This window comes from Tachysurus vachellii, chromosome 16 (assembly GCF_030014155.1).
Source record: "Tachysurus vachellii isolate PV-2020 chromosome 16, HZAU_Pvac_v1, whole genome shotgun sequence".
Taxonomy (NCBI): Eukaryota; Metazoa; Chordata; class Actinopteri; order Siluriformes; family Bagridae; genus Tachysurus; species Tachysurus vachellii.
The window spans coordinates 2,062,083-2,088,054 of record NC_083475.1 but is presented as its reverse complement, the minus strand read 5'-3'; the positions used below and the strand labels follow the sequence as shown (position 1 = coordinate 2,088,054).

Sequence of the window (25,972 nt, the reverse complement as noted above, 5' to 3'; positions counted from 1 at the left end):
TATTTGACTGAGGCGTGTACGGGAAGGCATGTGGGGTTCAATATGGTTGCGGTCGCTGTTGTCTGTGGTGCAGTTAAAATCCCCACCAACAAATAAAAATTCTTCATTATCACATGTCTCAATGGCTTTACATACATCATCTAAAAAACAAGTCTCTCAACTGGTGATGTTGGAGCATATACACACAAAGATATAAACGTGTTTCTCAAACTGGGCCCTGACTTTTGACAGTCTGCCCTTCACAATCTCCTCTGTATTGAATGTGACTGGTGTAAAATTCTTAGAAAATAAAATTGCCACACCTCCACTGGTGGAAGTGTTGTGGCATAGGCAGGAAAGACCAGGCCATTCCTGTGTCCAGTCAGTGAGATTGCTGTTATCACTGTGGGTCTCTTGTAAAAACAACACGTCTATCTTCTTCTGCCTCGCTACTTCAAAAATCTCTGCTCTCTTCCTGCTATCTCTTGCCCTATTAACATTCAGAGATGCTATATGTACGTCCTCTATGACAAACCAGAAGAGAGTTATTAACAGCAGCAGAGTGTGCAGCCACTGAGGACTGAGAAAATTAAACTGATTCACCTCCATCATCACACAAGTTAGCGAGTTTTGTCATTATCTTTTTCAACAAGATAATGTTTAAGGAATAAGGAAGTAAACAACTTCCTTATCCTCAAAACAACCTTCAGACATAAAACGTTTTATGGCTTCAAATAGCCATTTTAAATCGGGGAAATGATCGCTGATGTTGACCATTGCATGTTTTTTGTGATATTTAGGAAGTGTTTGATTTCAGTGCGTTGTATTCTTTAGTAAAAATGTTACTCACAGCAGGGATGGGAAAACTGGGCTCAGGTACAACCACATCACTTCCTGTGTCACTTTCACTTTCTGCGGCTTCTTGGTCAGTCTTTTTTGCATATTTGTGAGTTGCTTTTTTTCCTCCTTTTTCCTTTTTAATCGGGGGTTTGAAGGCGACCTTTCAGTTTCCATCATTACAGAGTCACTATTCTCTTCCATCATCACATTTCCTTCAACAACAGTGATTTCCTGTGTGTTAACCCTTGCATCAGTGTCGAGCTCTGTGTTACTGTCATGAGCACTGATCCCCGACTGCACAGCGCTCTCAGTACACCCAGTATTAATCAACACCTCGCCAGACACTGGGTTAGACACTCAGCTCGCTTTTCCATGTAAATCTCAGTGTTAGACATCGCCACCATGGCGTTGTCTGACTCCGTTCCGCTCCCTTCCGGGACAACCGCACTGTTTACAGCCGGAGCCGGAAAATCCGCTCCGCTTTTTACCGGCGCCTCCAGCGTTTCAATCCGGCTCCCTCCAAGTTACTCTGCCCGGCTTCCCCCTCAGAAGCCTGGGCCTTGTGTGGACACACCAGCCTCTTGTGTCCAACATCACCGCACTCAAAGCACTTCATTTGCCCCGTACTAGCGTACAACATGAAAGATTTGCCCTCACACACCACTCTGAAAGACACGTCTAGTTCCGGCTGGTTTAAAACCATGAACACTTGTCTTCTGAAAGACTCAACTTTCTTTAAACCCCCGGTCTTACAGCCCAGGTAAACTATCCTTACCTTACTACCTATTTTTCCGTAGCGCTTTAGCTCCCCCTCTATATCCTCATCAGGGATAAATGGAGGCACGTTAGATATAGTTACCCGAACAGTTGGAGCAACCAGCGAAACGATAACAAACTCACCACTCACCACAATGCCGGTGTTGGTCAGGTGTCTCGCCTGATTTTCCTCCTTCAGAAACACCACCACGGATTTGTTCATGCAGGAAGCAGCAAAAATGTTCTCATTTCCGACCTCCTTCCCCATTGCTAGTAAAACTTCCTCCACACTCACGCCGTTAGCTGGCACAAACCTGATGCCATGGTGGAGGGAGACAGGTGACGTCCCCCTCTGTGTGAGGGACACCATCTCGCTCCCGCCCTGCTACTACACACCTGACTAACTTACCTGTGTAAAAAACAATAGGTTATTTTCGTAACCCCGGTTCTCTGAAACATCAAGTGGAGAGATCCACCTATGGGAAGTAGTGATGGGAAGTTTGGTTCTTTTCCGCGAAGCGGTTCTTTCGGACAGTTCATTTTAATGAACCAGTTCAATAATCCAGTTCACCAGTTCTTTTCCGTCATGATGTAATGACGTAAATTTCTTCATCCCGCCACTGCCGGCAGATATTAATACAATCAATTTAACACATTTGAAAAGTTCTTTGTAATCATAACTTTAGTTGAATGCCTTTCTTACATTTAAGTTTTGCAACTAAAACACCCAGTACAGGCATTGGTGTGCAAACGTGGGTGTTTTACGTGTCTTAAAGATATAAAGTTAATAAACTAATCTTCATCAACTTACAAAAAAAAGCATAATTTTGAAATGTTTCTTTCGCTCCATCAGTTGTTTCAAAAACTAATGCAACTGAGTTAAACACTTATACGCAGAAACAACAGCTCATCGGTTCTCAGTATGTCGGGCGCGTCCGAAAGAAACAGTTCTCAGTTCAGTGTACTGATGATTCGCTGTATCAGTTCAGTGATTCAAGCATGCGCAGTATCAACAGCTCATCGACAGCTCTCGGACGCGTCAGTTCAGTGTACAGGAGTTACATATACACCGGGATATTAGTTTATTTAGAGTCAGAGGGGCTGTCAGGCATGACCGAAAGTGAGTAACTTTAGTAACTTGTGGATCAGCGCTGACTCAAGACGCGAACTGTTTAGAACGAATCAGTCCGATTTGGTGAACTTGTGATTTGGTTCATCCAGTTCACTAAAAAGAACCGGTTAAAAAGAACGATTCGTTCACCAACTGGCCATCACTAATGGGGAGGGCATCCGTTCCTGACCTCTACAGAAGCATCCAATTGCACCAAGTCTGGCTTGACAGACAGGAGCGCGTGCCAAAGGCATGTAAGGTAACGCCCCTTACCCGAGTGCATAATGCACCTGCACGCGCTACCTTTCCTCAGTGAACATATTCGCTTCTCGTGCAGCAAGCGGGGCAAACTCGGTGGATCTCTCCACTCGATGTTTCAGAGAACCGGGGTTACAAAAGTAACCAATTGTTCTCTTTCATCATCTCGTGTTCGAGATCCACCTATGGGAGATATAGACAACTCCCCGGTTGCCCAATACACTCACAGCGATGCCCTGTAAGCCAGAGGATGGCCAAAAAGGTGGTGCTCGGCACGTCACAAAGCAGCAGACATAACATACTGTGCGGAGTAAACAACCTAGCCAAAGAGAAACATGACATGTGGTAAGGTAAGGAGTGCGGGCCTAGTAGCATGTGGCTACGAAGAGCCCACACATAAGACCGCATGAGCCACCGTGGTACGGGTAACATCAAGCCGGTAGTGCCTGACAAAGGTGTGCGGAGAGGACCAGCTCACAGCAGCACAAATGTCCTGCAGGGGCACTCCCCCAAACAGAGCCCAAGAAGCAGCCAAGCCTCTAGTGGAGTGAGCTCTGAGGCCACCTGGAGGCTGCACGCTCCTAGACTCATACGCTAAGGAGATGGCTCCCACGAGCCAGCAAGAGAGGCGTTGCTTAGAGATGGGTTTCCCCGTGTTCGGCGGGGCCCAAGAGACGAAGAGCTGGTCGCTCCTCCAAAAAGAGTTAGTCCTGACCATATATGCCCGTAGGGCACGCACAGGGCACAAAGCATTCAACCTCTGATCCTCCGCAGAAGAAAAGGGAGGAGGGTGAAAAGCGGAGAGCTCAATCACACCAACAGTGAAGGCTGGAAAGCACTTAGGCATGAAGGCCGAGTCAGGCCTAAGCAAAACGCTATCTCCACAGAGCGAGAATTTGGTGCATGAGGAATGAAACGAGAGCGCATGTAAATCACTGACACCTTTGGCGGAAGCCAAAGCCAGGAGCAGAACTGTCTTGAAGGACAGCAGCTTGAGGGAGATATCCCCCAGGGGCTCAAAAGGCTGTTGGGCCAGCACCTCCAGCACCATGGAGAGATCCCAATCCGGGACCACACTTCTGGTGACCGGCAAGGAGCGCGCACCCTTCATAAATCTACGGATAAGGGGGTGCTGTCCCACCATAATGTTGCTGAAACCAGTGTGACACGCAGCGATAGCCGCCAAGTAGACCTTAATCATCGAAAAGGTTCTGCCACAATCGATAAGGTCCTGCAAAAAACCCAGAATATCAGCGACGGAGCACAGATACGAAACGAGCTGGTGCTCCTCGCACCACTCCTCAAACACATGCCATTTGCAATCATAGAGCGAACGTGTGGAAGAGGCCCTGGCATTCTGAATAGTGGCAATAACACGTGGGGGAAGCCCCAAAGTGTTTAAATTCACCCTCTCACAGGCCAGGCCCAGAGAGCCACCCTGTCTGGGTGAGGATGAAAGATTTCCCCGTTCACTTGGGCCAGGAGGTCCGTGCGCAATGGGAGGGGCCAAAGCTCCACATATAGCAAAGGTATTATCTCCGCTAGCCAAGGTGCCTTGGGCCACCTGGGAGCTATGAGGATCAGAGACAAACCCTGTACAGCGACCCTGGCCAGAGTCGGAGACATCAGGCAGAGCGGAGGGAAAGTGTAGAGTAGCGCGCTGGGCCACGGACAAGCCAGAGCGTCCACGCCGAGGGGGGTGTCCTCGTCCCGAAGTGAGAAGAATATAGGACAGTGGGCGTTTTTGCGTGAGGCGAAGAGATCGACGGCAGCCTGGCCGAACCTCTCCCAAAGCAGCCTCACTATCTGAGGGTGGAGCCACCACTCTCCGTAGAGCGGGTTCCCCCTTGACAAAAGGTCTGCACCCCTGTTCAAAAAGCCTAGGACATGAGTCACCCGAAACGACAGGAAATGCCATGCGGTCCACACCAACAGCTTTTGAGCCAGAGCGCGAAGCTTGTAGGAGCGCATGCCGCCTTGGCGGTTGATACAGATGTGGCCTTTAAGGACGAACGTCTTCTCCCGAGGCATTCTGCAATTCGTGCCGCAGCTTGCCGCGGCTTCCCGCACTTCTGTTCGGGGGGACTATCTTAGCAATCACCTTAATGTGTTTCGCGTCACAGAATATCCACGAGGTGGCGCATAAGAACCCTGTTTCTCTTAAACACTCAAAGGTTTTTTAAGATTGTATAGTATGTTTATATTATTAATTTACATTTAAAAAATGTAGATTTTTTATTTTACTTCACATACGTACATAAAGACGTATGAGACGTATGGGATTTTTTAAATTAACATTTGTTCTTCTTCTTATTATTATATGTTGCCTACATTTACTCAAATAATAGGAATGTAAAATATAAAGGAAATCACAGTTCAAGATAGGCATAACATAACATAAGTGACATTAAGAGATTTTATTAAGTTACTTTAATCATTTATTTGCATTGCCTTCTGTATTGCATTCGTTTTGTACATTTACAGGTGCACAAATACTGGCTAATTTTAATTTCATTAAGACACTGCTGTGTTCTGTATTGATCGATGTTCTGTAAATTTGTACTTAACAAGCCTAAACCATGTTATTCAATTTGATATTATTATTATTATTATTATTATTATTATTCAAAAAATATATATTTAGCTGTAATATATTTTGTGTTCATTTTTTCTCATAAGGTAAAATTATTATTATTATTATTATTATTATTATTATTATTATTATTATTATTATTAATATTATTATTATATATTATTTATTATTTACTGACATTAAAAATGGTCAAAATGGTTTCAAAACAATCTCCTGGCTTTGAAATATACCAGCCTGTAATTGTGCATTAACTTTTGTGCCTCTAGAGTGAAAATAATTCAAAATTTCTGCTTTGTTTTTTTACTAGAAAATGAGGCATTTTTGCATATTAATGAGGTTTATTATACCAAATATTACAAATTTTTTTTGCAAAATATATCTTAATATGTTGTAAACAAGTTAAACAAAAAATGTGAAAAAAAGGCTATCATATATATATGATATGTGTGTGTGTGTGTCTGTGTGTGTGTCTGTGTGTGTGTCCTGCCAGTGAGCAACGGAAATACGACAATTCTTTAAAGAAAAAAGACAGAATCAGGTGAGACTAGGGACAGTCCATAATGATCTTGTGAAAGGAATTTGTCATTTAATAAAAAGTTAAAAGCCCAAAAATAATAATAATAATAATAATAATAATAATAATAATAATAATAATAATAATAATAATAATAAAGACATTTAAAATGACACGCCTCGGTGTGCATTTTGATCATAACGTTAGCTTCAGCACCCCTGAAAAGAAGTTCAGCACCCCAAAGCTCTGACCCTGCTGTGTAGATGACAATATGAAGCAGAGTTATCCATCTGGCAATGAAAAGTTAAAAAAAAGTGGGGACCAGTACAAAAAGTAGCGTGATAGCACTCCTAAATGACAATGTTTATAGTCTCTCAAGGTTACAACAACATTAATGCAATATGGAAACCAATGGATTTACATTGGAATGAGCATAATGCCAGGTAAATATGAATGAGCATTCCTCAGTAAATAATAACCATCAGGGTTCAAGTATTGCTCTAATTCATAGTATAAAACACAGTGACACGGTATGGCAAGCATTTTAGCTTTTATACATTCACATGATATGGATTTTTTATATCAATTCAGTTTTCAATACTTAAAATGTAAATATTAAGAGTGTGATTTCTAGTAGTAACCATATTTTTTATATCAGGAATTACATTTCACACTAGTAAAAACGTAATTGCTGATATCTGCTATTGCATATTCACTAGTTGAATATTGCAAGAGCCAAGTTGTATTATAAATAGTATTTTATATTTGAAAATGGATAAAGAGGAATCTGAGGGAGGCAGTTTAAGTGGGGTCTAATGCAGCTTATAAAATAAATAATAGTAGTTATCTAAACCTTACAGGTGTTATGCTGAAATTTGTTAGTAGAGGAGATGCTGTCAAGTGGGAATGTGTGGCAAATGGTTTACATGGCTATACAAAACCAACTATTTTGTATTGATGGCAGGCATTTCTGAAGGTTTCTACAGTATGTCACACACAGAGGTTTGGCCTGCCTTGGATCTGAGCTACTCTGAGTGAACAAATGCAAATGTGCCAGGCCTCATGGGTGATGGGGAAGAACTGTGAAAATCTCAACAGGGGGGAATCACACCTTGGGACCTGCACCAAAAACTAGAAAAGTTAGTAAATCTAGTGTTAAACAGTAACTGCAATCACCCCACAATATGGTGAAAACGGTTTTCTTTTGAATCCCTGAGAGGAGATCGATTAGTATTGGGGGTTGTGTCAGTGGTCTATCAAGGCTAAATGTTATGAAGCAGCTAAAATAAAGACTGTGCGGAGACATAAATAATGCATATTTTATTTTTTATAAATAATGCATAATTATTTTTTTAATAATTCATATTTTATTTTACGTGTACACATGGACATGAGGGTGATGCCGTTTTTTTTTAATAAATGAATATATTACGAGTGTAGGGCAGGGGAGGTTCTAGGATTTCATCTTTAGGGGGTTTTAGCCCTCAGAGAGAATTTAAAAGAAGAGTTTTATATCATATATTATATGACAACTCTGGTAATAAGAATAGTGAAATTTCACTGCTTTTGGTTGCCGTCTTTGCGTCTTTCCGCCGATTAAGGTTATAGATAAACGCCTCCAGCTCTGACTGCACGTGCACGCTGCGCGTACCTGTGCTTTTCCGTTCAAATAAAGCAGACAGCTGAAGACGCACTTTTGAAAGACTACAACGCATGTGCGAAAAAGCAAAGTAAATAAATTCGCTCTTGGATCAAACTGATAAATAATTTTCCCATCCCATAATTATCCCATCGAAGGCATGTCCTGCATTTTAATGTAATTTTTATTGTTTATTTATGAAAGTAAAAATTATCCTTTAGGGTGGCTGAGATCACACACAGGGGGGGCTCAAGCCACCCTAAAAAAGGTCTAGAACCGTGTAGGGGCATCTGTATTCGGCCTGAACGTAATGAAACAGGCGTATTGTTTACATGTATTTGACTGCATGCAGCACTGCGCAGACAAATCAATCTATGACATCAAAGTTCCGCGAGAGCCATTCAAAAGCTTATCACTCTCGCTTTACATTGATCTCATGTGTCAATCGATCGGTTGCTAATCTCTCTATTGTGATATGTCTCAATGGCAAATAATCAGACAAAAAATGCTAAATTAGTACATAACTACATAAGAACAACCTCTATATTGCGATATGCTCAATGCAAATAATCAGACTAAAAGTCATGTGTTAAACAGTGTTTATTGTTTAGAGAACATGAACTGGAGCTTATTTTTAATAAAAAAATACCTCAGCATCACATATTGTATTTAGATAACATTGTATTTTATAAAATATATAAATAATGACTTAAACACGATATAGAAAACTAAAACAGATATTTATTGACTGATAACACTTTACAGATCTTACAACACACACTGAAAAAAATTATTCATTCAATTTACTAAATTTATTTAAGGTAAGTGGTCGCAATCAATTTATTTTAGCTACATTTAAACAAAAATTATAAAAAACATTTTTTAACAAATTTTTTGTTTAAATGTAGCTTAATTAAATGAAATAAATTAGCTTATTATTCATATATAATAAGAATAACAATATGATACATTTATATTGCGCTCAAAATGCTTTAGATATGGAATGAGGGATTTCATTCAGGATGAGCTGTTTGCCATATCCTCTACTACACCATAATATATAAAAAAACAAACCACTAATTACACCAAATAACACTCTTTATTCAGATTTAAAAGCGATTTGGAAATACAAAACAAACTATTTGCTGCAATACTGATAAACTATCGCTAATAACCCCATCAACAATGATGTTTACCATCAACAAACCAACAGAAGCATTTTTTCCATAACACACCGCACGTCGCCAGAGTTTGCAAACGTTTAAAGGCCTAATAAAGAAGAGCACAGGAGATTCTATTGAGATAAAACTGGCTAGAGCATTGTTCAGTTACAGGATCACACCGCTGTCAACCACTGGGAAATCTCCTGCGGAGTTGTTGTGTGGCAGAAAACTATGTTCTACCTTGGATCCCATCCTGATTTTGAAAGTCAAGTGCAGGAAAAACAGATGAGGCAAAGGTTTTACCATGATCAACATGCTAAAAAGAGACAGGTGACTGAAGGTGACCCAGTGTACACTAAGAACTTTGGTTCAGGGCCTATCTGGATTCCTGGGACAGTGCAGAAACAGACGGGACCGGTGCCTTGTACTGTGGAACTTGGAAATTGCCAAAGTGTGCGCCGGCACATAGATCAAGTGAGGAACAGGCATGTGGGGTCTTCAGAGGAAACTCTGGAGTTGGAGAAAACATCCAGGAAAGAGAGAGACGAGGTAACATCAATTACAGGTGTCACAGTCTCTAAAGACACTAATACGGAGCAGACAGAGGAAGCGAGCAAAGAGGTGTTAAGGTCAGAAACTCCTTTGGTAAAAGACAATGTAGAGCTAAGGAGATCAACGAGACAGAAGAAGACTACAAGTTACTTAGAGGACTATTAGTAGGTAGAAGTGAGTTCCCCAGCCACAGGGCAAGAATGCGTCCTGGAACTCACTGGGACGGAGGTAGTCCAGCCGAAGTCCCTAGTTATTGTTGTAAAGGCACAATTGTTATAGTTTTGTGTTGTTTTCCTGTGTACTGTATGTTTTATATGTGTAAAAATTGCAATAGTCATGGCAACATGTGATACAGTATATGGGCTGATATCATAAGCAGTAAATTCCCCATGAAAATGTTTGTTACTACAGCAAGTAAAAAAAATCTATATGTAAATATAATATATATAAAATATATATATAAATATAAAAAAAATATGTTGTGATGAGTAATGTAGATAACTATGTGAAGCTAGTGTTATCTGGTGGAAGGGGATGTAGTAACTGAGATGCTATAGACAAGGTTGTCCAGTAGGGAGTGGTATTCGGGTTTCAGTCTGTTGTCACTGAGCAAGTGTGGATGTGCTGGTGTTCCGCTGGTGTTCCGCTCGCTATACATAAATAAAATTCCTGTTAATTTATCTTCATGTGTCTATGTTTGTATATACATATATCTGCACCTAAGGATGTTTAGTAAAATGTCTCCCAGCTTAGAGATGTTGGTTCTCACTTGGCATCAACTCAGAATATACTAATTCAGCATGCTTTGTTCTGCCTGACGAGTCCAGTGTTAAATGCCTTGCATCATTGGAGCCTTTTTTTTTATTGTTTTCTTATTGTAGGTCTGCAATAACTGCAGGATTATTGTTAGTCGATCTACAAATAAGCCACAGGACATGTCTTGATAAACCATCAATGCTTGATATAACGAAACGAAATGGCTTTATTGTATCCACATGCCACAGATAGTTTGGTCCCATGGAGTTATAATATTGAACAAATCTACGACGTGTCTCTGCGCTGTTCCTTATAGATTAAGTTCTTGCAGCAAAACAGCATAATGTCATCAGGTTTAACACACAATTTGTGTTTCTGCTGAAGTTCTAACCACATTGTCTGGTAACCGAACAACTCTCCTGGTCTGAGCAGCTCTGCTCTTATAGCATTCCTTACATCATTTAATCTGGGATAGTTTTGTCTCTGAAACATACCTGTATTCTTCAGGTTTGTTTTTAGAGATCGCAAACTAATCTTTATGCCATAAGATGATATCAGCATATTAAGAATCACGGCAAATGAATGTTCTTCCTTTTCTTGCTTGACAATGGAATTGTTATTTTCTTAGATTTAACATGAACACAGAACTCCACATATGCACTTGAAATAAAGTTATACACAATTTCCTACTGCCTATATAGTTTAAGTGACAGATATATTGTCCAATCAGCAGTAATTCTTCCATTCGCAAAGTATTCCTACCTTTTCCGTTTGTCTGAAATGTTGTTGTGTTTTCTGAATTGTTATTTTGTTTTTCACTTCTTGGCCACCTTGTAGTCCACCACTTGTGGACTAAAGACACACACACACTTCTATAATGTGTGAAATAATACCATATGAGATTTCTCTAGGTCAGATAGAGTTTCCTTCATCTGATCACACTGAGACTGCATGATGCTGTAAGCCTCCCGCTCTTGCTCACACTCCTAAAACACAACATTGACCACTTAATGTTTATATCGACAATAAACCTCATATGCTGTGATCTATTTAAGTCTGAAATTTTTTTTAAATGATCACACTAGAATTTTATCATTAAGCAGGGGTGCCAATAAACATGGGTTTCCTGTTTTTTTGCATTTTTGTTCCAACAATGTGTAAGATCATTTCATAATGTTACTTCTTATAAAAAAGAACGCAATGCAAGGATTTTAACGCAAGGATATTCTAACTTACTCTCAGTGCCGCATTATATGTTCTCTTAGTCTCAGAGAGCACTTTCTTTAAGTTATGCACCAAGTCTTGCAGTCTGACCACAGTGAAATGCAGGGTACTGTTCTCATTCTCCAGCTTAGTATTGGTCTTCATCACCTCACTGTACTTCGTCTCAGCTTCACACAGAGAGACCTGGACGTTTAACAAAGTTATTTACTACTACACACATTCAGACAGACACACACACTTCACAATAACAGCTGTGGTTGTGAGAGAAGAAAAACAAACCCTAATTGATTCTTTTTCCTGCTCTAAAGTCTCCTCCTTGGATTTGGTCATAGTTTGGATGCTCTTTGCTATGGAACACTCCTAAAACACATCCAGAGAGCAAAAGAGGTTTAAATCTTTACTACTTAAAGTTCACATCTACAGTATCATAAACAGGAAACAGAGTATCATGAATTTGTCTTTTGTCCAAGTATGTAGTTTACTCTTGAAGTATTAAAGAGGTATTAGATCAGATTTACATCTTTCATTTCCTGATCTCTATTAGAATGGTTACAAAAAAAAATGTGGCAGGCCAGACGATTTGGAGGTGAGCAAAATTATAGGAACAGACTGTCTTTAACCTCCTATGACCTGGTGTCCACATACGTGGACATCACTGCATCTAAAATGCAAGGCCAAACCAAAGCTCGGGTCTTAGGAGGTTAAGGTGATTAAAGTAAATGACACTTTATATTTGACTGCATGAACGTTGCTTAAATTAACTGTATCAGCAGCATCAGGAAATGAAAGCTGAAATCAATAACTCCGTCTGATCTATTGTCAGATATTACCTTAAGCCTTCAAAACAAAGATCTGATCTTGCTGTTACAATACTTTTGGAAGAGCGAGTACACAGCCTGCTTTGTAACATTATGTAACAGGAACATAACAAGCCCTCAGGTTATTTCTAAAGGAACTGCTTAACAGAAGGGTTTTCTGACTTACCAACAAGGCCTCAGCACATTGCCTGTGTTTTTCAGCCAGCAGTTCACCCAAACCCTCCACTTTGCCTTTCAGATTCTCCACCTGGGACATCAGATCTGACTTCTCTTTCACCAGATGAGCATTGGTCTCCTTTTCCTGCTCGTATCTCAACGAATCTCAATGATAAGTAAACAAGAACACACACACACATTCAGTTTACAACATCAGGCTTGGTAACATGAGAAGAAAAACCTACCTTTAGTAACTTCTCATTGTGTGTTATAGTCATCTGATCACACTGTGATATCAGGATATTGTGAGCTCCGAGCTCTTGCTCATTCTCCTAAAACATAGTCATGAAGCAGAATGTCAGCTAATTAACAAGTTCATCAGGATATAGAGGTAAAAAACTTGCTTAAGGGGAATGATTTCCAGTGTGCAAGAAAAACACAAGAGTCATCTGGACTGTAGTAACATATAGTAACTTATCAGGCAGCAGGAACATAAGGAGTCCTCTCACACACATGGTCACGTATGTTTTATTGTGTAAATATTTGTTCCTAAATATCCATGTATAAGAGTTACTGTATTTACATCTCTAACCCACAACTGACACACATTACCTTTAGTAACTGACTGCACTCACTTAAAGCTTTCCTAAAGTCTGCACAACGTAACTTCTCTTTAATGTGAGCCTCCCGCTCTTGCTCACACTCCTAAAACAGATTACATGATTCTTATCTACAATGGGTCACTTTCAGCAAACTAGACCGGAAACCAGAAATCATTTTAGACATTTTGTTTAACTACATGATGTAGCTGATGGTGCAACTTATCATGCAGCTAAATACAAGGATGTTCTCTCTTACCCTCCTTATGTCTTCACACTTCCTGCATGTCTCAGCGAGCTTCTTCTCCATCACCTCCACTGTACCTTGCAGCGTGGTCACCAGGGACATCAGGTCAGAGTTCTTGTTCTCCAGCTCAGCATTGGTCATCACTGTCTTCTCATATTTGCTTTCAGCTTCATCCAGAGTGGCCTGGAAGATTTTTATTGTTTAATACTTAAACCCAAATCTCTCATGGTTCCATGCTTTACTATATTAGAAGTCCTTTGAATTGTAACATGATTCATAGTTTGAGTGACAGCTTTATGAGGAGTCATAGCTGATTTCATACAGAACTAGGCCTGTGTTTAATTCTGACTCTCTCACATATCTCTACCATTAGGTCTGGAAAGTCTCGTGTTTTGGATTTGAGCTTCAGGTATTTATGTAAAAGATCAGTATATATAATTTAAGGTTTACCTCAAATGAACTCTTCTGGGTCACATTTATTTTTCCTTGTAAAGGTCACAAAAGCAGTCATGGCCTCATGACAGATCTTACCTGCATTAACTCCTCATTCTGCTTTAACAACTTCTTTAACACCTCGTTTTGTGACATGAGCATACGGTGAACCTCTGGCACCCTCTCACAGTCCTAAAATACAGTCATAGAGCAGAAGACGTTTACACTTTAGTGCTAAACGGACCACTTCACCTGAAAAGAAGTAACTTCAGAGTAACTACTGTGAATTTAAAAAAAGACATGGATTTAAGCCTTAAACAAAATATCCAGCATTTAAATGAGCTCTATTAACAAATCAATACCTGAGCCTCTATCTTTAACATAGCCCAAGTATAGAGTTAGAAAATGGAGGATGCTGCTCATTGTTAAGTAGAACTCAGACTGGCTTATTGGTTTCATAATACACACATCTTACCTTCAGTAAAATGTCCTTCATCTCACTGTACTCAGACTGCACTATCCTCAGCTGCTGTTTTGCTCCATCACATTCCTAAAACACAGCCATTGACAAAAAGAAAAGATAAATGTGTTAACTCTATTCACAATAAACACTAGTACCTTAAACTAAAGGTTTGTTTATTTTATTAATCTACATATAACCTGTGGAGTAACTCATCATGACCTGATGATCTATTATTTCTAAACTAACTTACTCTTGTTAACTCTTCACACGTTATCCGGGACACAGCGAGCTCTCTGTCCAACTCCTGCACTGAGTCTTGTAGAGTTTCCACATCAGACCTCAGACTGGAGTTCTCGTCTTCCACTTGGCTTATGTACGCCATTGCTTCCTCATATTTCTCCTTAACTGCAGTTAGAGACTCCTGGAAATGTAACAACTGAAGCTGTTTGGCTTTGTTTACTGTTACACACACATTCAGACATGTTCGAGGAGTCGACTCATCAGTCAGAACCACCTGAAAAGGTTTGTGGACAAAAACACATGAGGGGAAAACATACCCTTAGTGTCATGAGCTTCTCCTTACGCTTTGCCTTCTTCTCGTCAAGTTTGTTCTGCACGTATTTACAGATTTTCTGCTCTACTTCATATTTCTGAAACACAGCCATGGTGAAAAAGAAGTTCACATGTTCACAGACAACAGGCCACTTCCTGTATAACAATAATTAAAAACCCCAATCTTGAACCCCAAACTTCTGATCAACAACCCAGAGCTTTAACTGCTTGAGCCAACACTGTTTTTATTTCACTCAGTTAAATTAAGCCTGTGAAGTAACTCGCTACCCTGCTGAAAAATCCAGCATAAACCAGCATGAATTCCATGCTGGTCCAGGCTGGTTTTTACTGGTTCATGCTAGTATAGTGCTGGTATAATGCTGGTCAGTGCTGGTATATATGGTATATATATCTTTCAAAAACCATCATTCTGTATGATTTATATGCTGCTTCCCTCATGGAGCCCGAGAAGTCAACATTTGTTGGTATTACTATATTTAATTTGTGGAGACACTTTAATCCCTAACGAACTATTTTTAAACGTTTTTATTCTTTGTTATTCAAAGCTTTTTGTGCTTTGTTATTTCAGTTCTTTATTCAAATGAGGGAGCAAAAGAAATAACACACTTATAATTAAATATATTCCAATATATTGTGTTTTAATCTTATATTAATGTGTTACATAGAAACATACACAAGAAAAAATAAAGGTTTTTCCCATAAAGCTCATTCCAGCAAGATCATACTGGTTAACCAGCTACACCAGCCCTGTTTTGCTTGATAACACCATGACTATGCTGGCCACCCAGCTATACCAGCACTATACCAGCACTATACCAGCACTGACCAGCATTATACCAGCACTATACCAGCATGAACCAGTAAAAACCAGCCTGGAACAGCATGGAATTCATGCTGGTTTATGCTGGATTTTTCGCAGGGAGAGGAAGGACCCTGATCATTGTTACATTGAGTTTTTATAAACATGATTCAAACACAGAAACTGAAGAAAGGAAAACATTGTCAATCACTGGTTACATTACAACACATGATTATGTCCTGATCAGTAGAACTTTACCAAGATCTGATTCTGAGCCTTCAGTCTCACCACCTGTCTCCATCTCATTCTGACCCTCTAATATTTTACACAAACAACCTCATCATCACTTCTGCTAAGCTGCAACTTAACATTCATTAGTCTAACATTTCTTACATTTCAATGCAATGAGGATAAGATAGGGGTGATATGTTCATATCTTCTGGTTCTATTTAGGACTCTAGCTGCTGTGTTCTGGACTAACTGGAGCTTGTTTATGCTCCTACTGGAACATCCAGACAGTAAAGCATTACAATAGTCCAACATAGAGGTAACAAATGCATGAACTAGTGTTTCTGCATCATGTAATGACATCATATTTCTTATCTTAGCAATATTTCTGAGATGAAAGAAGGCTACCCTTGTGATATTATTTATGTGAGCTTCAAATGAGAGACCGGTATCAATAATCACACGAGGTCTTTTACTGCTGCACATGATGTAATAGAAAGACCATCCAGAGTTACTCTGTAATCAGAAAGCTTACTTCTGGATGTCTGTGGTCCTAGTGCAAGAACTTCTGTGTGTCAGAGTTAAGCAGGAGGAAGTTAGTAAGCGTCCACTGTCTGATGTCCTTCACCCAATCTTCAATGCTATTAAACTGATGTCTCACATCTGACTTAGCTGAAACATATACTGTAGCTGTGTGTCATCAGCATAACAGTGGAAGCTAATACCATGTTTATTAATAATTGTACCAATAGATAGTATTGTGCTGTTATACTTAAATAAAACCTTAAAGTAACTGAGAACAGATTTACTAGTAATAATATGTTAAAAGTGTTGTTTTAAAGTGAATTTGTTCCTATAATGATTAGTCCAGTATCGATTAGTCCAGTAGGTCACATCACTTCTGGAATTTCTGGCTATAGTCCGCTCATGACCTATAAATAAGAAGTAAAAGAAAACAAGTTTCAAGAGCACATGGTTTTACTGTCTGAGTGATCACTAGTTCACTAGTTTTTATTACATACATCATACACCTTTGGTCATTTGGTCATTTTCCTCTTCTATGATGTTGAATCATTGTTTGAATGTCAGTGTTACATTCTGTAATGTTTAATGTGAGATCTTTGTCTTTTTCGATGCAAGACAATCCCATATTATACAGGACAGGGGAAACTCTACTCTAGATACTAGTTAGTTAGCTGTAGTTAAACACTAACTTTACCCATTTTAATGTCCTTTAGTTTTGCAGTGTCACTTTAACCATATTGTCTAACTGGTGTTTGTACTTGCAGTATTTATAAAATGAGAAGGATCAGTGAAAGCTTTGAGGACGTGTTTGATCATTTGCATTAGTGTGAGTTCATTATGTTTTATTTTATTTCCTTTAGTATCAGCTGCGATTCACTTGGAATAAAAAGTTGGTCATCTCTGGTCTCAGCGCTCAGATCAGAAACCTCCAATCTGAGAGAACTTCATCTGACTGTGAAAACACTGGATCTGTCCTTTAATAATCTAGGAGACTCAGGAGTGAAGATGGACTGGAGAATACTCACTGTAAAGTGGAGACACTGAAGTAAGATCATTTCTCTGAGAGTCAAAATAACTCACTAAAAGCAGCAGTTATATACAGTGTTGTTTCATCAGGAATGTTCTGTAACACTACAACATTCAGAACAAATCGATTAGTCATTAAGTGATAATGATTAGTCTTCAGAATCACTTATGCAGTAAATAAATAAATAAATAAATAAATAAATAAATAAATAAATGAGCAAGTCGAGACTTCACGCCAAGGTCAAGTTCAAGTTCCTTTAAATAGGAAGTGAGTAATTGGAACCAGGTGGTGGCGTAATCAGTCCCGGGTGGTTATGGGAAGTGTAGTGCGGAAGTGGTTAGTATTCCGGCAAACGATCCCTCTGGTGGCGCTTGGGAGATGCGGCAGGTGCGGCATTCATTCATTCATTCATTTTCTACCGTTTATCCGAACTACCTCGGGTCACGGGGAGCCTGTGCCTATCTCAGTCGTCATTGGGCATCAAGGCAGGATACACCCTGGACAGAGTGCCAACCCATCGCAGGGCACACACACACACTCATTCACTCACGCAATCACACACTACGGACAATTTTCCAGAGATGCCAATCAACCTACCATGCATGTCTTTGGACTGGGGGAGGAAACCGGAGTACCCGGAGGAAACCCGGGGCACGGGGAGAACATGCAAACTCCACGCACACAAGGCGGAGGCGGGAATCGAACCCCCAACCCTGGAGGTGTGAGGCAAACGTGCTAACCACTAAGCCACCGTGCCCCTGTGCGGCATTCATGACAATAATAATCAGACAAATATAATGAATCTCCTCATAGACTGAAAATAAATCTCAGCTAAAACAATTTTGTGATTTCTCAGTTATTTTAAAACAATAATTTATCTAATATCATTAGTTAAATTTTCCTTCATGATTTAACATCATAGCCTATATGTTTAAATAAAAAATATCTAACTGTTTGAACTGAAAGACTTTAAATACAATGTACACTATATTAAGTGTCCATACACAATAATGTGGACAGGTGACACAATCCTATTGAATGGTGAAGCTGTGTGTGTGTGTGTTACATAAACAACTGATAAATGAACTGATCTCTTTCCTCTCATTGTCCTCTTTTTATAGTCATGTAAGTTCTTTTGAGTGACTGCTGATTTTGAGTTTCTTCTCAAACCTGTGCCAACCCTGTTTTACCCAGGCCTACCCACTGTTCACAATCTGACAGTACTTGTTCAGTGTTATTTATACTATATATTAGGAGGCTCCGGTGGATTATTGTTATAATTGTTATTATTTCTAGCTTTTCACTTTTGTTTTTGCTCACTTTTGTTTTTGCTCCCTCGGTTTACCCTTATTGTTTGGATAATCTAGAGGTAATTATGATGTCTTGTAAAACTACTAAGACCCGTAGCACGACTCAGTCGCAGCTGCGGCCTGGTGCAACAGTTGCAACCTCGCCTTCTCATTATTCACCTCCGTGTGAAGGGCCCATCGTGTCACAGGCAGCTTCTAAGGCTGATATTGACTCATTAAAGTCAGAGCTGCTGTCCTTTTTGAGGTCCGAAATGACCAAGGCCGAACTACGTACATTGGAACGTACATTGGGAGACGATTTATTAACAATAAAGTCAGAGCTGCAGGCGGTGAAGGCGCAGCTGTCCAGCGATAAAGCTACGAATGAGGCTGCGGTGCTGGAATTAAAGGGCATAGTGGTTGAGATGGAGCGCTCACTATCTGTTTGCACCAATGATATCGCTGTAATGCAACATGACGTACAACGTCTTACTGCTGAGTTCAATAAACTGGAGACCAATCCTAGATCTGGAAGCTAGGTCATGGTGCGATAATGTCCGGATAATCAGTGTTCCTGAGGGTCCCAATAGCTCCACTGTCGCGAGTGATGCTGCACTGTTGAGGGAGGCACTGAGTCTGGAAAAGGAGCCAGTTCTGGACAGGTCATATCGCACTCTACAGCCTGTACCAAAGCCTGGTGAACAACCATGAGCCATTGTGGCCAAATTTCACTGTCATAGCGAGTGTCTTGATGTTTTACGGCATACGGCATTAAGTGTTATTTTTACAGGAATCAAAGTGTAAGTGATCCTGAAAACTTAATGTTTGATTCATAAATGCTGGCTTCACAGATCCTGTTTTAATTTTTTTTGTGTAGTTGTTTTTGGATGAATGGCTGACACTAATATCAGCCCACGTTTAGCTGGCAGTAGTACGGTTCCTTAGCTGGAATATTAGGGGCATGGGTAATCCTATTAAACGGTCTAGGGTTTTTACCCACCTGAAATGCTTACACGCCGACATAGTATTTTTACAGGAAACACACCTCAGAGTTAAAGATCATCATAGGCTTCATCGTCCTTGGGTGGGTCAAACTTTCCACTCCAATTTTAATTCTAAGGCACGAGGGGTGGCCATCCTAGTAAATAGAAGCATACGGTTTTCTCCTACCCGTATAATTGCAGATAGGAATGGCAGATATGTCATTGTGGCTGGTACGTTGATGCAGACCAAGGTCTTGCTGGTTAATATTTACGCTCCAAACTTTGATGTCCCTGATTTTGCGAATAGGTTACTGAGTAGTCTTCCTTTTTTAAATACCCATTTGATCATTTTTGGTGGTGATTTGAATTGTGTTTTGAACCCTGTTTTGGATCGTTCTAGTTCTCGTGCTGTATCCCAATGTCTAAATCGTTCTCTGATTTCATGTCACAAAACGGCTTAGTAGACCCTTGGAGATGTCGCAATCCCGGGATCAAGAAATTCTCGTTTATCATTCATATTCCAGAATTGATTATTTTTTTATTGATAGCCATCTTAATCACCCCATTGTATCTGCAGATTATTTGGGCATTGTGATCTCTGATCATGCTCTTCTAGCATTGGATATCCAATTCTTAACCCATAGACCTACACAATCTCCTTGGCGGTTTAATTTGCATCTCCTAGCAGACTCTTAAAGCCTATCTCAGGGGGCAAATCATTTCGTACTCTGCTTTCATAAATCGGAAGCTAAACTCAGGGAAATTTCATCAGCCAACTCGATCAGAGCTACTGATCGAGCCAACCCTTCTCCAGAGCTATACAAACAACCTGTTGAGTTACAAGCAGAATTCGATCTCCTCTCCACTAAAGAAACTGAATGCATGCTATTACAAACTCGTGGATCGTATTATGAATACGGTGATAAACCAAGCAGATTGTTAGCTCATCAGCTAAGATGGCAGGTTGCATCACGCCTAATACCGCAGATTAATAATGACTCAAATGTTAACGTTACCAATCCCATAGGGCCAGTTGTTCAAAGGTAAGCTGATCGGATTTTGGTTATCAGATTGGATCAAATCTTGAAAATGGGTTGTTCAAAAGGGAAAGGAGGAATCTGAAATCCAATTAGATTACAGAATCCAATTCTAGTTTTAATCTGGATCAAACCTTCAGTTTGTGTTGTTCAAAACTTGTTAGTAGGATTTGAATAACTTTGATCCAAAAAAAACAGGATTTTCCTGATCCCAACATGGGGTAGGATTTCAAGGTGGATTCCAGGAAGAAAATGTAGTAAAACTTTAAAATTGGTCAAATAATACATTTGTATCATTTAGTCTATATACTTTTATTTATTTTTGCACTTGACTTGTGTAACAGTTGTAACAGTGATAAAGTAGATATAGTAGACATAGGCTACCAATTAAGCTATTCAGCGTAGTAAAGTAAAAATAATGAAATAATCTTCTAAACAGATTTCAATAACAAACAAAAATAATATATTCCATTTTTCTGTCATTCATCACCATATATTAATTTCAAAGAAACAAACATCAGACATGAGCCTGTCAAAAATAATGTCTAACAATTGCATCCCTTACTTTACGTCCAGTCAATCCCTCATTTGGACAGAATGCCAGAGGTTGGTCTGGTGCATCAAAAACATCATTGCAGAGAGGGTCATTGCAGCTGGTAGTGATGCTGTGCAGGACGATACATGCTAGTATTATGTTGCATGCTCCCTGTGGTTCCACTCGCAAGTAGTTAAGGCATGCAAAGCGTCTCTTCAGAACTCCATTTAAACGCTCAATTGCACATCTTGTTTTGCAATGAGCAGTGTTGAAGCATGCCTGCACAGGTGTGGTTGCTGCAAGAAAAGGAGTCATCAGCCATGGTAGGAGTGTATAGGCACTGTCTCCTAATATTATGCCATCTGGTCGTTTGGTTTGGAGCTTTCTGTATAAAGCACTCTCTCTCTCAGGATACGTGCATCATGAACAGACCCAGGCCACTTCACGACACAGTTTGTGATGATGAGGTCAGCATCGCCCACAAGTTGGATGTTGATGCTGCGCCACAGACAGACTGTGACTCCTTCGGGTTCTCCGTTGAAGTTTTGGCCTGACAAGGTCTGCAATGTACTTAATATCAGCATTCCCAAAGCAAAAGCAAGCATACAGTTCTTCAGTGGTGTATTGCTCCAGTGGTTGTGCATGCTCAACATACACCCTTTGACGGGTCCTCTTCCACCAAAACGGTGGTAGCGATGGATAATACTTGCCATGTCAGTGCCTCTCTCTAAGTCCTCTGAGAAAGACTGATGCCTGTCAAATACCCACACACCAATTGGCTGATGTGCTGTGGCTTGTGTTCAATTAAATCAATCATGCCCAAGGCCTATAAATACTATGTTCACTGCAACAGAGGAGGTGGAACCATGGACTCAAAAGGACCTAATTTCACTGTTGCAGAAACCCATGCACTGCTGGAGGGTGTTAAGTGTCATTATGCCTCAATAGTAGGAAGCTCTGTACAGGTGGAATGGTGACTAACAAAAGGAAGAAAGACATTTGAGTTGAAATCACCCAGAATATGAATGCAATGGCGTCTTGCCAGAAGAGGACCTTGGAGCAAGTGAAATTTAGATGGAAGAATCTGAGGGCCAGAACAATAAAGGACCTTGCGGAAGCAAAAAAACACCCAAACAGGCAACAAACCTTTTAAGAAAGGTGAATACACAGATGTGATTCTGCACATTATTGGAGGTGAGAACTCTAAAGCTCTGCATGGGATTCAAGGTGTTGTAGGGGACGGTGAGCCTACAATTGTAGAGGAAAGTGAGCCAGTTCCTCCTAATGCAGAGGAAACATTCATTCTGGATCTCAGCCCTATTATTGAAATACAACCTGGATCCTCACTGGTAGAGCCAGCAGTCACAGGAGCTCAGAAAAGAGGCTTGAAGCGTCCTTTGCCGAAGTATTATGATGATGCCTATGAATTACTTCTAAAACGAGAGACCGAAGGAGCAGAAGCACAGATACTCCTGGCAGAGGAACAAATCAAACTGACCAAACTGCAGCAAACCAAAGCAAAACTTCAGATCTGCCTCCTAAAAGCAGAGCTTGGAAATGCTGGTCTCTCCTCGTCAGATGTAAAAGAACCCTGAATATAAATTACTGATAAGGATAGAGGCTAGTTCATGCAATGTGCTACCAGGATGGTGTGCCCATTAAAACACAGAAGCGCCAAATAATCCAGTTCCTTAACATTCATTTTATTGTCAAGCAATCATGAGACCAGAGTTGTATGGTATCTAAATCAAGCAAAACAACATTTTAGAATTTAAACACATAACAAATTAATCAATCACAAAGATTACAAATATGAAGCAAACAATAATACTAAGCATTACATAACTTAAATATATTTGAAGAAATACAGAAATTAATATAATATAAACTTACAAATTCAAGCACTCATTAACCCTGTATCTCCCCATGAGCTGTTGGATGCCACACTGAACAAAGAGCCACTAATTAACAATTTAATGCAGCTGTGGAGACAAAGCTCCTCCCACCCTGCTACAAAGAATTCTCAACAGCCGCCCCAAATATGTAAACACATTTGCCCATAAAGAATTCTGTAAAGTCATAAATCATTTGAATACTCCTTTAAAACTACCAAACGGCTGACTGGATGTACATAGTGTTTACCATCAATAAGCACATTCACAACTCTTACTCTACCATCAGAACTTGGTAGAACCTTTGTGACAGTTCCTATAGGCCAAAGTCCTTGTGGGAGTTGAGGATCAACTACCATCACTACAGCATCACACAGAATAGACTTTCCATCCTCCTTCCACTTCTGCCGAGTCTGTAAACCAGGTAGGTAGTCTCTAATAAAGCTTGCCCAAAATCTGTCAGCAAGAACTTGGCTATGTCTCCATTTCCTATGTGTGAGAAGCTCAGAATCTGCATAAATCTGAAATATTAGAAGAGACATATCCAAGAGGTTTAGAGTTTAATATCTCTTCCACTTCAATCAGGACAGTATGTAGAACCTCTTCTGGAAACACTTGTTTACCCAGTATTACTCATAGAGCTGCGTTAATAGATCTGACCTCTCTTTCCCAACAACCTCCAAAATGTGGAGAATATGGAGGACTGAAACAAAACAGAATCTGCTGCTTTGAAAGTAAATCCTGAAGGGCCAGGCAGAGACGATTAAACTCCTCTCTAAGTTCTCTCTCCCCTCCTAGTTCCTTGGTCTGATATGAGTTCATAGGGCCTACCTCTGCGAGCTATAAAACACCGGAGGGCTAATAGAAAACTATCTGTATCCAAACCAGACAGCAACTCAAGATGAATACATCGTGTTGTTTGGCATTTGAATAGAAGACCCCAACGTTTCTCATGTCTACGGCCCACTTTAACACTAATGGGGCCAAAGCAGTCCATTCCTGTTGACCAAAATGGAGGCTTAAAGAGACGGAGTCTAGAGGGAGGAAGATCAGCCATTCTAGGGATTGAAGGAGAACCTTTCCACTTCCTACATTCTTGACATGACCGTTGGACTGATTTTGCTGCCTGCCGTCCATGTAGAACCCAATATTTCCTTCGAAGTCTCTTTGTGGTCCTGGATGGCACAGAATTGAATCTAGATCTGCAATTTAAAGTTTAGTAATTGGATTCTTTGGATCCAAAATGATGGGATGGATAACATCTGATTCCAACTCCTTACCTTGATGAAGACAACCTCCCACTCTTACAAGGCGTACAACAGCGTCATATTCAGGGGCTAATTCAGCAAGTCGACTCTGTTCAGGAACATCCTGACCTGATTTGAGTAACTTGTACTCCTCAGAAAAATCCTCTTCTTGTGCAAAACGAAGGAGTAATAACTCTGCCTGAGTCTGACTCAGTCTGTTTTCTGACGATGAGCCAGGTGAGAAGTCCTTGATTGTATGTGTGATCAGCTCTGACCAAGTATTAAACTAAGAGGGATTCAACTTAGAGTCAAGTCAACTTGGGTTTGGCCAGAGAACAAAGATTTTCTCAATTCAGCTGACACATCATCAGAAGATAGACTTAAGGGCTTTGGCCACTGATGAGGAGATAAAGTAAGGAAAGGGGACCTTGGAACCAACGACTAGTGGGAGTTAGCTCTACAAGTTTTTTCCCTCTAGTAATGTCATCAGCTGGATTATTTCCAGTATCCACATATCACCACTGCTCAGGTGTAGTATGCTGCAAAATCTCTGTTATACGGTTAGCCACGAACACCTTATAACGACAAGACTCAGAGCAGATCCATGTTAAAACTGTAATTGAATCAGACCAGGGGGTGACTTGATGAATGGGCACAGAAAGCTCCTTTAATAGGAGATTTGCCAACTGAGATTCAGACAGAGCAGCACATAATTCCAAGCGTGGAACAGAAATTGTCTTTTTTGGAGCTACTCTGGATCGGGCCATAACAAATGAGGTATGAACTCTATCACCATCTGACAGACAAAGATAAGCAACAGCTCCATAAGCCTGCTCTGAGGCATCACAGAATATGTGTAGTTCCCTCACAGCTGTCTCTTCACTTAATGACCCATACCATCGAGGAATTTGGATTTTGGCCAAATTTGGAAGTTCCCTTTCCCAGGCTGTCCATTTTGCTTTAATACTTTCAGGAATATCTGGATCATCCCATCCTCGTGCAGGTTTAGTCCACAATTGCTGTAGCAGAATCTTAGCACAGGTAGTAAAGGGAATTATGAAGCCTAAAGTATCATACTGCCGGGCAAGAATACGATACAGGATTCGTAACGTCAAGCTCTTATATTTCACAGGGTGATGCTTATATCCCAGAGTATCCTGCATACAATGCCAGCTCATACCAAGAGTGCCTTCACATGGGTCCTTACAATCATGGCTCAGCCATAGCTCTGTTTGAGGGGAACGTGCTTCAGCAGGTAAGTGGTTAATCACTGATGGATTATTACTAATCCATTGTCTGATCTCAAAGCCTCCTTCAAGCAGTACAGAACACAGTTTTCTGATCATTTCCTTTGTTTCACAGACAGTAGGGAAACTCTGCAAACAATTATCCACATAAAAGGAGGTAAGGACTGAGGATTGAACTTCTGGATGGGTATTTGATAGGCTCTGGACATGTCTTTGAAGGGCAAAAATAGCACAACAAGGACTAGATGTAGTACCAAATGGTAAAACTTGCCATTCATACACTTCAACTGAAAGATCTCTGTTTATATTACTCCATAGAAAGCGTACCAGGGGCTTGTCTGATGGCAATAATCGAACCTGATGGAACATGGCCCGAATATAACAACTGATTGCAATTTGATGTTCTCTGACTCGAAGCAGAACTCCCAGAAGAGAAGGACCCAAGGTAGGACCAGGTAATAAGTTAGAATTCAAACTTTCACCTTTGTAT

The 25,972-nt window shown here is 40.3% G+C and overlaps 1 protein-coding gene across 1 annotated transcript; it reads right to left on the bottom strand.

The window, feature by feature from the left end:
* Positions 1-3,323: 3,323 nt before the first annotated feature.
* On the bottom strand, positions 3,324-4,975 carry LOC132859430 (uncharacterized). The gene is made up of 2 exons (XM_060890180.1): positions 4,509-4,975; positions 3,324-4,386 (listed from the first exon to the last, which is right to left on the bottom strand). The coding sequence occupies exons 1-2, from the start codon at positions 4,973-4,975 to the stop codon at positions 3,324-3,326; spliced, it is 1,530 nt and encodes a 509-aa protein (XP_060746163.1).
* Positions 4,976-25,972: the final 20,997 nt, after the last annotated feature.

Bases quoted from the DNA above. Each gene is read 5' to 3' on its own strand.
- LOC132859430 (XM_060890180.1), bottom strand. From the start codon at position 4,975: ATGCCTCGGGAGAAGACGTTCGTCCTTAAAGGCCACATCTGTATCAAC. The intron at 4,387-4,508 runs GTGGCCCAAGGC...ATCCTCACCCAG, and splicing joins CTGATCCTCATAGCTCCCAG to ACAGGGTGGCTCTCTGGGCC.